This window comes from Etheostoma cragini, chromosome 14 (assembly GCF_013103735.1).
Source record: "Etheostoma cragini isolate CJK2018 chromosome 14, CSU_Ecrag_1.0, whole genome shotgun sequence".
Lineage (NCBI taxonomy): Eukaryota > Metazoa > Chordata > Actinopteri > Perciformes > Percidae > Etheostoma > Etheostoma cragini.
The window spans coordinates 7,372,087-7,385,757 of NC_048420.1; the positions used below are offsets into that span (position 1 = coordinate 7,372,087).

General features: G+C 39.3%; 1 protein-coding gene across 1 annotated transcript in view; it reads right to left on the minus strand.

Annotated features, from left to right (window-relative positions):
- Positions 1-5,337: 5,337 nt before the first annotated feature.
- The window catches only part of csmd2 (CUB and Sushi multiple domains 2), a 240,948-nt gene continuing 232,614 nt past the window's right edge, over positions 5,338-13,671 (minus strand). Inside the window, exons 67-71 of the mRNA XM_034892760.1 lie at positions 13,144-13,256; positions 12,454-12,541; positions 8,807-8,939; positions 7,806-7,983; positions 5,338-7,165 (exon numbers count right to left, since the gene is read on the minus strand). Coding sequence (XP_034748651.1) covers positions 7,824-7,983; positions 8,807-8,939; positions 12,454-12,541; positions 13,144-13,256 — 494 coding nt within the window. The 3' untranslated portion in view covers positions 5,338-7,165; positions 7,806-7,823. The remainder of the gene's footprint in view (positions 7,166-7,805; positions 7,984-8,806; positions 8,940-12,453; positions 12,542-13,143; positions 13,257-13,671) is intronic.

Sequence of the window (13,671 nt, forward strand, 5' to 3'; positions counted from 1 at the left end):
AGGCAATATCAGATTACTGCACCTGCTGTGTAAACACCATAACCAGGTTAGCTCAATGAAAATGAAGGCTGACATTGGAGTAATATAACCCAATCAAGACTTCCATTACTTAACAATATTTAAACGAATGTGGCAAGTATTGTATCTGATTTGTTATCCTCTTGGTTGTGTGCATGCACACACACAATGGGTCAGGTCACCAGAGAGAGAACAGCAGTGTTTCTATACATGAACTGTGGCATTACTAGCAGAGGCAGAGACGTATTCTATTTCATGACCTCTAAAAAAATAAGACCAACAAAGTTTCACGTTTCTCCACCCACTCAGTTAGCGGTGCCAATACGATGTTTATCATGGGGTATATCCAATTCTTTCAGATATTACAATTTATTGAACAAATAATTATGTTATGGGGTTAACTGACAAAACTACCACACGCTTGCTAACATAGGAGCTGTTTAGAGTAAGACAGGTACAGGTAGCCCTATTTCACAGCTAGGGATGTAACCAAAACTATCACTGTTTTCAATATTAGAGTCTTCAATGAGTGTAGCAGCAACGTTTTTCCTGCATGTTCTGCAGACAGGATACCTATCTTCAATCAACTGTCCTTCGGCATTCTTACAGTAACCAATATGCCCATGCTCCAGACTTAGTCCTCTGAGAGGGCTGATAAATGTCCTGAGTGCTGTCATCCCCTCCTTCCGCCATGATTCCAACTTCAAGAAACGCACGTTGTAGGTTAGGCAGCGCGCCTGCGCAGCAACTTCAGAGGGCTTGGATGAAGCTGGGAAGGATTAAACACACGGCTTCCACACCGTGGTAATAAAGATATTTTCAATTAAATCGGTAATTGTTGTTGTCAACATTTCTGTCCTGGTTCAGTAACCACAATATCAGGACCCTGAAAACTAAGCAGCTAAATTCAGCCATCATCAAATCTATCATTTACCCTGTGACATGTCAAAATAGCCAACGTGATAGTCAAAACATCTGACCTGACACTTGACAACGTTGACTGGAAAGGTTTTTTAAATTAAATTTTACAAAATAAAGTGTACTGTACCACACATTTAGTTAAATATAGTTAGGCTGCATTAAAAAGTAATTTCTGGAAGTTAAAACGCAGCAAATCTTAGATCCAAGAGCAGACGGTGGGACGTCAGTATAGGTCTGGAAGTAAACAGTCAATATGCAGAGAGGACATCTGAAGTTGTCCTCAAACACATACAAACATATTCTTACACAAAGGACGCAATGCTTGGATGCCCTATGGAGAAATCTTCCATCCATCCATCTGCGTCTGCTTATCCTGTGTCAGGTCGCAGGGGCAGCAGCTCCAGCATGGGACCCCGAACTGCCCTTTCCCTAGTCCTGGGTCTTCCCCGGGGCCTCCTCCCAGCTGGACGTGCCAGGGGGCATCCTTACCAGATGCCCGAACCACCTCAACTGGCTCCTGTTGAGGGAGAGGAGCAGCGGCTCTACTCCGAGCTCCCCACGGATGACTGAGCTTCTCACCCTATATCTAAGGGAGACGCCAGCCAACCTGCTGAGGAAACCCATATCGGCTGCTTGAACCCTGGATCTTGTTCTTATGGTCATGACCCAGCCTTCATGACCATAGGTGAGGGGAGACCGGTAGATCAAGAGATCGTCACAACGGTACGATAAATTGAATGTAATACCCCTGCGCCGATACACCGACCAATCTCCCGCTCCATTGTCCACTCACTCGTGAACAAGACCCCAAGGTATTTAAAATCCTTCACTTGAGGAAATCTTATACTCTAACATAACAAGTGGAAGCAGATCTCTTGGCCTAGATATGAGGAGCTGCACCAATGACACTGGTTATATACAATGCCATTGCTTTTTAACCCAGGAGGAAAATTGGGCTTGATTAGCTGATGAATTCTGGGCTTGAGGCAATAAAAGCGTGCATTCAATAAATACTCCGATGGAAAGTAGGTTTTATGTTTTATTCCAAAACCTTCAAAATAAGTTTCAAGTTCAAGAAAGTAGAATAAGCTTAGACACAATGCAAAGCATCATATACAGACGGATAAAATACATTTTATATATTGCAGACAAGCCATGGTGGGTCTTACATATGTACAGTATGTATGTAAACTTGTATGTACAATCTTTTTTACATATACAAAAAGCCTTGTTTCTATTTTTCTTTGTATATATTTATATATATATATATATATATTTATATATTTATATATAGAGATTTTTCGTATACTCCCCACTAGCATTTGTACTACAATAATGAAAAAGAAAAACATTTACATATATGTCAATCCATTTTTTCTTTTTATATTACAAATGTATCTCCATAAAAATATATCTCTGTACAAAAAAAGGTTTTTTATTCGTTAACATATTCTCTTTTCTCAGAGACACTTTCCCTCTGTAGTTACACACAGTCTGCTCAACTCCAGTCCTTTCCAGGTAACCCTTTTGGTGTACAGCAAGACGTCCATGCTGAATCTTTGCCTTTTACTGTCGTGTTGTTTTGTTGAAGCGTGTAAGGGCCTTGTTGATCTTGCTCAGGCGCTATGAGCTGTCATGAGTTGTAGTCTCATTTAGAGGCTAGTTGAGAGATTGACTGGGCTGCCATTAAATACTGTTTGCGAAAAGAAAATGAAAACATGGGACCATGTAATAACTTTGTTGCCATGACAAAAATGAAGGAATGTCAAGTCTCTTGTAACGCAAAGCAGCTCTCTGCAAATATTTTTTCTATATTACAATCTAGATAAATTGGACATTCTGTTTTTATCCCAAAGATGACACATTGTCACAAGACAGATTTTCTTTCCATTACTGCACACAAACAGAGAAGCAGCTGTGCGATTACAGATATTAAACAGTATTGATAGATAAAGTCTGATGCACTCAGTGAAATGAAATACATTCAATAGTTTTTCAGTAATAACTCCAGTGATCTGATCCCAAATCATGGAACCACCAGTCCACTCCATTTATAGAATAAATTTCATCTAAGCTCCAAAACGTTTCTAAATACATCTTGTTACCCTCTGCTCGAGTCCACTAGGCACACTGAAATGGGCTGACTAGTGAAGGCAAATTGCATGGAATGGGCCTGAAAAACACAGAAGAAATTGTGGCTTTGTCATAGCTGTCAATATGCGGCGGTAATGGAAGATGGGAGATTACAGATGACGGTGATGCAGAATATGTCACAGCATGACAGATGGATTGCTTGGTTTTTTTCAACTCGTACAAGGTGGCCTGCGCTAAAAAAGTGAGAGCACTAGCTGCAGAAAAGAAATGGGAAGCTTTTGTTGTATTCCCTGACTGTGAGAAAATCCAGGGAACTCCAGACAAGATGGTGAGCAGGAGAGAACTCGGAGCTGTGTCTGGCAGATAACGAAAATGAACCTTGGATGATTAGAGTTTCTGTCTTAAAATATGCAAAGAGAACCAGGAAGTGGCCGGCCGCTATCAAGAAAGAAGTCTCTTCAAACTCTTATAGCACGGCTCTATCCAGAGCTCACAGATCTTCATTTTTACATAACTGCACTTACTTTGAGAACTTTCTTGACTAACCGAGATGGTTTAAAAAGGAAGTATTTCTATAAATGTAGTGCCCATTAAGTGAAGACTCCCAATTCTGCAAAACTACCAGCATGGATTCTTGAAAATGCCTTGACCCCCATATAAAAACCTTTCTAACTAGCGGAACTAAATAAAGCAACATTGAGAGTTGATTGAAACTATTTATCTTAATTATGCCTAAATCTTAATTGTTTGAATTTGAATAACTTTTCTTTGGTTGAAAAGGTGAACTATCAGAAGCGCACACAACACAAACACTAACATCTAGGCGTTAATACTTGCACACAAAATACAGTACTAATGAGCTCATTGCTCTTTTAGGAAAAGCAGAAAGTGGGCAAAAATCAATGGTTTATCTGGCATGATCCTAACGAGCTCAGTTTTTTGCTGTGAGATCAAAAACACAGGTTCAATGCTCCCAGTTTCTTCGGTAGGTGTGTGGGAGTGTGTGCGTGGGGTTATACAGCCAGAGATGATAACAAGGACTCGACCCCAAAAAAAAACTGAAAAAAGAAATTTAATTTCAAACATCTGATATAATCCCCCCGATCTTATTACATAAATTATGCTTGGAACTCCTGAACACAAAGATAGAGCCACTCAAGATGGTTAATATCATCAGTAGGGTTTTACCAAGGCACTATAACGAACCTAAAGTGCTTATTGGAGACTGGAGGAGGGAAAAAAAACTAACTGGAAAGGTATGAGCCTGGCCCTTTTAAACCGTTTCTGAACTGAGCTGACTGACTGAGCCCTTGTAGGTACAACAATCATAGTTGTGTGAGCTTATGCTTCTGTACTGTTTTTCCAAATCTCCTGTCTAAATCTAGTTAAATGCTGTAGAATCAGTTCTATCAGGGGAATGGGGGCATCACGTCATATTGCTATGACATATGTTAATCACGTTTATTTGTTTAATATTCAACGCAGCTTTATGCTGTATCGGGTAAAGTGTGCTAAACATTGCCATGGGAGGAATGAATGGAAAGACCATTTGAAAGGGGCCTAAACAGAAACTAGCTGGAATGTAATGAAGCTGTCGACTCTGCTGAGATACTTGGAGCAATTTCCGAATAAAAACAAATGAAATGCACAATGCGACAGCCACAAAAAAAACTATGAGAACTGAGTAACCAAGCCTTCGAGATAATGCGAGTGCAACTGCTCCTTTCCCCTTGAAATCTCCAGGGTAATTCAATCGTTTTCTTTTCCATCATTTCACGACCAGAGCAGGCAAGGGGCAATATTCTATCTGTACTGTTGAGATAAGCGAGAGCTTTAAAAGTAATAAAATTGTAAAAGCAATTACCAACCCACAGCGAAACTAATTGAAGGAACAATACAGTGATTGGTTTCAAAGGCCTGGATTTCTGGGGGAAATTATGTACTGTAGGTGACTTTAATGATTTCATTAAAATACCTGTTGGTGTGGAGGTTGATTTTGACTGTGAAAGCCACTTTGTTGCATTGATTTATACGCTAATGAACCAAAACAAACTGTTTTGGACTTACAGGTATGGGGATAGTAAGTGGTCAACAGCTGGTGGCAGTGTGTTTAAAATCCAGTAGATCTTCTTCCTTCGACTCCACCGGTCACAAACAGTTTACACACAAAAATACACATTATTAGGGTCACAAAAACATAATGTTGTAAATATTTCTCACCAGGCATGTCATTCACCAGCCAAGGTAAAGCCCTGCTGTTATAGCTAATGACAGTTCCCTTCTGTGTACTTTCAACAATATTTCCTGGATATCACTCCCCAGTAGCCACATATTTGAGGTGTTAGCATTAGAGGCATACACACTTGTTTTCCTTATCATATTTATCATTCCAATTTAATGCACAGGATTAATCAGTATGCCAGCAACTCCCTGCTGTCACAACTCTGAGGAGGCCTTCTGCACCATGTCCATGACAAGCAAAGACAAAACAAAGAGACCGTTTTTCAAAAAGGATGGAGCTGTCAGAAGTTAACTTGGAGGAAAAGACCTGAATGTAATCCAGGGGGAACGCATCACTGACTCATCCATTCTTCAGACTCAAGCGCCTTCAGTTGTACATTTTGAGGGAGTTCAAACATGACCACACTGTGCTGTATGTTGTTCTGTAACATGCTTGGTGCTACAGTACAGCTTTGTTCAGATTTTTGAAAAGACATAGTCCCAAGGTATTTATACATATCCATGGAAACAGACTCAATCGCAGATACATCCCTACTTTGACCCAGCCAATGTCTTTATCTCCCCAAGTGCCTCAGAGCAACAGAGGCAGGAAAATCCTAACCGATGCTTATGTGAAGCAAATTTGAGATGATTGCCTCGAGTAACATTTTGATTTAGGTGCATCAGCTAGAGAGGTGGATTTGTCTATCCACACCTTCCTTCCAGTTCTCCCAGACACACATGTCAAGTGATTGCAAAAGAATCACAACAAGCAAAGAGAAATCAGGTGAAAGATGAAACTAAAGACTGACACTGCCTTTAGTTTTAGTTTTTTCAGTGGATCTATACAGTCTGTAGTTGTTCTGGGTTGCTGCTTGTTTTATGGGTGACCAGAGCACCCAGGTATAGTGAAAATCCTGAACCCAATCCTCCCACTTTACCATTCTATAAAATAAACTAAATGTGGAGACATTTTAGCATGTGTCTGGGGCCAAAACAGACAAAGAGATATTTTGGGTAGATTGCAGATGCCACCAAAAATGTGTGCATAAATACACACACATGCACACATTCTCTCTCACACACACATATACACATAAATTCTCTCTACACCCTCACTTAGTGCTTTTTTCAGAAGCCCTAGCTACCTTTTAACCCCTGCTCTGGACACAGCTGCCTCAGCAAGAAGAATTTGATCCCTGCTTCAAAAAAGAAAACAGGACTGAGTTAAGTTTAAAAAGTAGCGATGGAATATGTCTCCAACATGGCCTTCAAAACTTACTGAATTTTTTATTCATCCTCAGCTAGAGACGTGGGGCCTTTCAACAGCCTCAGGAGCAGAAGGTTGGGGGGAAAAACATGTTTCCCAATTACTCATCACAGAAAGCAAGCAGCGTATAAAAAGAGAACAAAAAAAAGCAAACGAAAACAGAGAGAAGAAGGAATCGAAACAGTCCAGACTGTCTCTCTTTGACTCTCATAGGCCAACACTGTCCGCCACACGGTAACTTGCACAGAGATCTCTGTTAGCTACAGGTCAATTTCTAGACTTAAAGTTGACCATGAAATTCCCTTTGGGTTTATGCGGAGGCTGATGAGGAAAGTCATCACAGCTTAGCTTCCAGCATTACTGCTGGCTGCAGGTTCAGGTGGAAGCTTTTCCTCAAAATATGGAGAATGACCAAGAAACCATGAAAAGTTACAAAAAGCATTTTGTTGTGGGCATTTGTTACAGTCGTCTTCCCATGGTTTCTTTTTTTTCTCGTCTCCTGTGGGTAAGAGCCTGGAGATGTTTCTTGAATGCATTTCGGCAGATAAAATAATCTTTGTCTTGCCCTTTGCTACAGGAACTATGGTTGTCCTCTGTTGGCAGGTGGGCCAAGATGTGGTGCACTTCTTCTTCCCTAACAGACTCCAGCATGAATGAATGGATGTAATAGGAGAAGGGTGTCTGGGAAAAGGACAAGACAAGTGATAGTAGAAGAAGATAATATAGACAGAAAAGCAAGATGGTTAACAGGAAATAGACAGAAAAAAGGTGATAAATAATCAAAAGAATGGAGTTAAGGAAATCACAGAAAAGAGAGAAGATAAAAGCATTAATGTAATGTTTTTATCAGTGTGAAAATAAACAAATACATATTCTATCTCTTTCAACAAAGTATAAATAAACAAAATTTTATTAATTAATATAAGAGATCCAGATCAAAGGAAATGCAGCACAAAAAAAGAAAAATACAATCTTCTATTATCAGAACTGATACTATAAATGATACTACATAATTGATACTATAAATAAAATTGAATTGAATTGAATTGAATTAGAACATTCTTGCATGACAGTGTAAACGGTTTGGTTTGCAACTGGATTCTGAGAATCTATGTCTCGTTGCTTCAGCAGTTTTGATGCCTTGGATGTGTGATTAGCTAAAGCTCGTCACGAGGTGAAACCTTCATCTACTTTCATAGAAATGTGGATCCAAGGATGCCTGAAGGTCTCCGTCCTTACTTTATTGTAACGCCACATGACCCGGCGGTGCCATGATTCTTACCTCTGGAGGAAGCAGTTGTTATACAGCTGTGCACACTGTGCTGACTGTGAACTCTGTCTCATTCGCCAGGATGTCAGTGGGCTGGATGTTGCGGTCGTACATAGGGTTCTCGAACGTAGCTCGACCGTTAGTGTTCTCGTGGCCCACGTAACCGTTGAAAGGGACTTTGGGTCTTCTTCTGAAATTAAACAAATCAATATAATAAACAATGAGATCAGTTCATATTAGGGGTGGACAAGGTAAATCAAATATAGATAGATAGATAGATAGATAGATAGATAGATAGATGTTTATTGATCCCAAGAAAAAATGGGAAATTACGGTGTTACAGCAGCAAAACAAGTCACAAAGCACAAATATAAATGAAATACTAGGAAAAATATACATACATACAATATACATAAAATAATATGAATAAAATAAAAGAAATGTTTGAATATGTAAAGGATGGGAAGACAAAAATGTGCAACTGCTTAATAATATGGTAAATGTAAATAAACCAATTGTGCAGGTTGCATTAGTGCAGTAGTGTGGTGTCCAAAAGTCTTATCTAGCAAAGATATGTATCATAATATGGATTAGGGCTGCAACTCACAATTATTTTCATTATTGATTAATCTATTGATTCTTATTTATTAATTAGGCAATTGTCAAGTCTATAAAATATCTGCAAATAGGGAAAATCAACTCAAGGTAACAATTTGAACATCTATATGTGTCTGACCAACAGCAGAAAACTCTAAAAATTCTAAATTTGAAACGATATGAAACAGCAGAAAGATCTAATAAATAAATATCACACCTGACAAGCTAAACAACCCAACTGAATGGGTAATACACTATTATCAGTGTTTTGACAGCTAGCTTTGCAACAGCTGACTTTGCAAATGCAAATTAACCCTTGACGTGAGATGCTTCCCTGTAAATATCAGGCCCAAAGTAGGGGTATAATATAATGTTGCGTGCATATGTTGAGTAGTGTAAAATAGTGTTAACCTTACCTGTGTTTGTAGAGGTACAGAGCAAAGCCTGCAATGATCATGGCTATAAAAGGCACTAGGATGGCTGCCGCCACTGAACTGCTGTTGGATGCAAAGTTGTAGCCTGTGTTTTCTCTGCTGGGATCTAAACTCTCTGGAGGAGAAAAAAAGATAGGTTGATGAGCCCTTGCTTAAACATCACTTCAGTACAATACCACTTCCGCAGTATACATTATGGTTTAAGGCAAATAAACAGAAACAGCAGAACAGTCAAATAAAAGAATTGTTATGGCTGAGGAGGGCTGCCAGGAAGGCTCCAATTTACAACAACAGACTGAGCAGACAAGTTTTTTTTTTTTTTTAAGTTTATCACTATGCTTTATTTTCATTTCCCCCCCCTGGGATCGTCAAATTATATTATCCTAACAATGACTCTTAATTACTGACATCAAAGATTGATAGCTATTAAGTCACTTCAGCTTCATCCTTTAATTTACGGAGGTGTGTGTGTCTGCAACAATGGCGTAGTGACAGCACACCTGTTTGCCACAGAATGCCAAAAAAACTCCAATAAAGGACGAGTGACAAACTCGTGAAAAGAAGGAATTCAATTAGTGGGTTCTGTGGTGTTTGCCAATCAACCCCCTGCTGTATGACCCCACAAACAGATGCACAAACACACCCACACAAGCATACTAGACTACCACTGGGTGAAAACCAAACAGGAAAACCTTGACGAATTGAGTAGGATTATTTGCAAGACATCCAACCCAGCCCCCATCCACTTTCTTTCATTCAAACTTAAAAACACATCCACATGAATGCCTGGCACCAGTCCCAGACCGCTGTATTAATAAAGACACGTTTGCTCAATCAGTGTGCTGTGGCAGCAGGTGGGATGGCGGAATTTCACATCCACTTTCACTGTGTTCACATAACTTTCACTGTGCATACACACACTTAATCTGTGTTAACACTATACTAACAGCATGTGTATTCACCCCAAACAGTTAGGTACAGGTCATTTAGTTCAGGTACAGGTACGGGACTTTCTCGGTCCAATAAGCCCCATGACCCAAACAATTACTGTCAAAATAGTCTATTTATGTCTACTATTCAAATGCATGGAACAGAAACTCAGCAGCGAGAGTTCTAACTGGAAAGTTTTCACAACGCACCAGTTTTCAGAGAACTGACCAGAGGCTTACGATGGAGCAATATCACTTACATTATAGACCTTTTGGATGTTTTTTTTTCTTGTTGACAATATTCCAGTATTTGAGTGACTTAACCCCCCGCAATCCCCTTTTCCCCACCAGTTTCATCTTAAACACATTAAATGCCTTGTGCCTCAATTTTTCTGTTTAATAGTTCTAATTAAAACAATAAATCATTGTTTAAAAAGTGTCTGAAATAAATTAAAAAAAATACTAAATACTGTGCAGGTAGGCATAATGTATTTGAAGTCAAGCTTTGCATTTTGGTAGATGGCTAGGAAGACAGAAAGACATTGAACACACACACACACACACACACACACACACAGTAATAACTAACATTAGCTTGATACTGTCAGTGCAATAAAACCTTTGAGGTTAAAAAGTGTGTTCAACAGGCTTGAACATGAAGAAAAACAATATTTCTATCTTCTCTCTCCACAGTGACCTCTGAGCTATGAATAATGTGTCTATATAGGAGGGACAGTAATAGGGGAGACCAGGGCTTGGTTAGCATACTTATCACTCGGCCGTATTTTTCTGGAACAATTTGTTTTAGAATATGTTAACCAGCTTCAAGTGAAAGATTTGCTATAGGTTAAAAAAAATTTTTTTTAACTAGAATCATAAAACACATTACTTATATATTAGTGCTGAATACAAAAAGGTCATGTGACTTTGAAAATACTGCTTACAAAAGGTTCAAATTGACAACAATATCATCAGTGCCTTAAATTAACCTCAGACTCTAGGGGTTTTACAGTAAGAATTATGGACATGACCAACTGTAAAGTGTTGACATTTTTCCAAAAAACGTTAAAAGAACGTACCGAACTGATCCTAAAACCAAGATACATATCAAACTCACAGTTGCAGCCCCAGTTAACACCAATTCCACATCTGATCTATTGTTACACCCCCTACACTGCTGCTCTTCAGTCTGTCTATCAGCCAATATGGAAGCTGCACCAATCTGGGCTTTGCTTTTCAAAAGTTGCTGCATTCCAGTAAAATATGTCCCCCTCACCAGCATTTGCAAAAAGAAAACAGCAAAAGCAGCCGCACAAGCATTATCTGCTTACCTGTTTGAATGAATTATATAATAGCTATGTTGCCTGCAAAATATTGGATAACAAATGTCAATGTAGAGGATTTTAGCTTAATCTTAAAAGTCTCTCACCAAAAACATAACTGTCTTTGCCATTTTTCTTTAAGTATTACATCCCAACCTGAACAAAGTGTTCCACAGGGACTGAGAGGCTGTCAAGGCTATGTTAAGTTTTAATGAACCACCGCTGATGGCTGATGAAGGGTTTCACACTGGGAGAATACATGAGTACATATTCACTCTGCAATTTTGTGTCCACTCAGGAGTGAGATCAAGTCCATCTCACTGGATTTGTAGACAAACTTGAAAATTGATGAAGAAATAATGTTTAACCTCAAAAACCTCTCTATAACTCTCATGGCATTTTTAGCTGATTTGGATCCAATGTTTCATCAAGTAATGTTCAAACATACCATGGACATTTTTAACTGTATTTTAACAGTGGGTGGCAGCAGTAAACCAATGTTGTGAACTGGCAAAAATCTAAAAAAAAGAATCAAGAATCACCCTTTCCTTTTTATTTTGTTTATGTTATTTTACATTTGTTTCTCTTCAATGTGTGCTGTATTTAGTTTAGAGAGGGGAGTGTTTGACACACACACACACACACACACACACACACACACACACACACACACACACACACACACACACACACACACACACACACACACACACACACACACACACACACACACACACACACACCTTGACTACAGCACCTATTCTGATCCGTGGAGTCAGGGTGTAAAGAGTTGGTGTATACAAATTGTAGCAGAGAGGATCATATGGTTGGGATTTCTAGGTCACAAACATGAAGCAGAATATTTGGATAGCTGCAGTCTTTAGAAAAAATGTTCTCTATCTAAGACGGCATAGCAGAATTCGTTGAAGAAGCCAAGAATGGATATTTACAATACGGGGGGTTACTTGATATGGCTAAGACTCCACAAGCAAGCAACACCCAAACCTACAAACACAAAGCTTTCCCATAGCTGTGTTTTTTGTGTTTGAGTTTCTTTGTGTTTGTGTGTGTGTGTGTGTGTTTGTGTATGTGTGCGTGTGCACGTAATTTTCTGAATATTAAACAGGTTTTTGAACTGTGTTGGATTCATAGCCACATTCTCTAAAAGTGCTTTCATATTGGTAGAAGTAAATAAATGATAAATCCAACACAGCTGCTGTGAAAGCACTTGCAGCTAACGTGATGGATGCAACACATATTTTAACTGAAAGATTTCTGTGATAGAAATCCAGACAAGAGAAAAAAAACATTGACACTCTTTCCCCAGGAGACCGCTTGGTCACAGTGGTTTCTTTAACCTAGCGGACATCTCTCTCACCCAGTCTCTGGAGACCAAATTGGCCAAAGCCTTTCCCTCTGACAAATCCCTGGTACACAAAGGAGTTGGATGAAGAGATGTAGGAAACCTAAGAAGAGACAGGAATGTAAGACAGACACTTTATGTCACATCCAGGCTTAACAAAGGACAGTATCATCAAAGTGTCAGCAGCTGGTGGACGCAGAAAATGAAATATCATGTCAAAGGAGTTGAGAGGCGCTCTTATAGCTGACATTTAATCTGACGTTTTTTTCTCATGAGCACAAATAAACACATTCAGCCACGCTGCTGACACACATCCGTGTTACACACAAGGAATATGCCGTGTGGCTTGTGAAGCATGCACATAAAACCCACAGTGGCATGCACATATGCACACATATACTGTGACCTGCTTTTTTAATTATATCTGAAGTGGGTGTGCATTAGAGGTGCCTGGGGTTGGGGAATAATATGGGAGAGAGGAGTGGAGGGGGTCTGTTGAGTCCTGATTACCAAGCAAGGATTTAACTGACATTTTAATTAAAGAGAAAACTCTTGGTGGGCCCTCCATCTCCCCAAAGTGACAAGGTTAGTGGGCATGTCTGCTTGTGCATATTTTACATTAAAGGTGTTTGGGTGTGCAAGTGTGATGTAACACCTTTGCTGTTATAAAGAGAGGTGCTTTATTGAACCTGAACCTGGACTTACATGTCCGTCTAGGGCCCAGTTGTCGATTTTGAACTTGTTTACAAAGATTTCCACAGGACCTTTGATCTGGTGGACTTGTAGCAGCAGCTGAGCCTCCTCCTTCTTATATGTACCTACAAAAACATAAATTGTTAACAATTATTTAGAGCAACCGCCACACTTATTTGTTAACAGAAAGTCTAACTGCAGTCTTGACTGAAGCTCAAACACAAATATAACTTTAGTAGCAATATAAGGACAGAAATTCCATCTAGATTGAGTTCATTTTTTAGTTTAGTTGTACCTATATACAAATCTGTGAGCAAACCTTGCATCACACATTGTGGCTTCCACATGTTTGCTAACTTCAGTATCACTTTGCCTGTGAGACTGTTACAGAAGACAATGAAATTCCTGAATTTGCAACATGACTTAGTGTCAGCATAAACCTTGTGCAAGGAAAATGAATGGATGATGGCATGTCACAAAAACTGTATAATAAATCTCATTTAACTGATAAAGCAACATGTCACCCAGTGTAACAGAGTG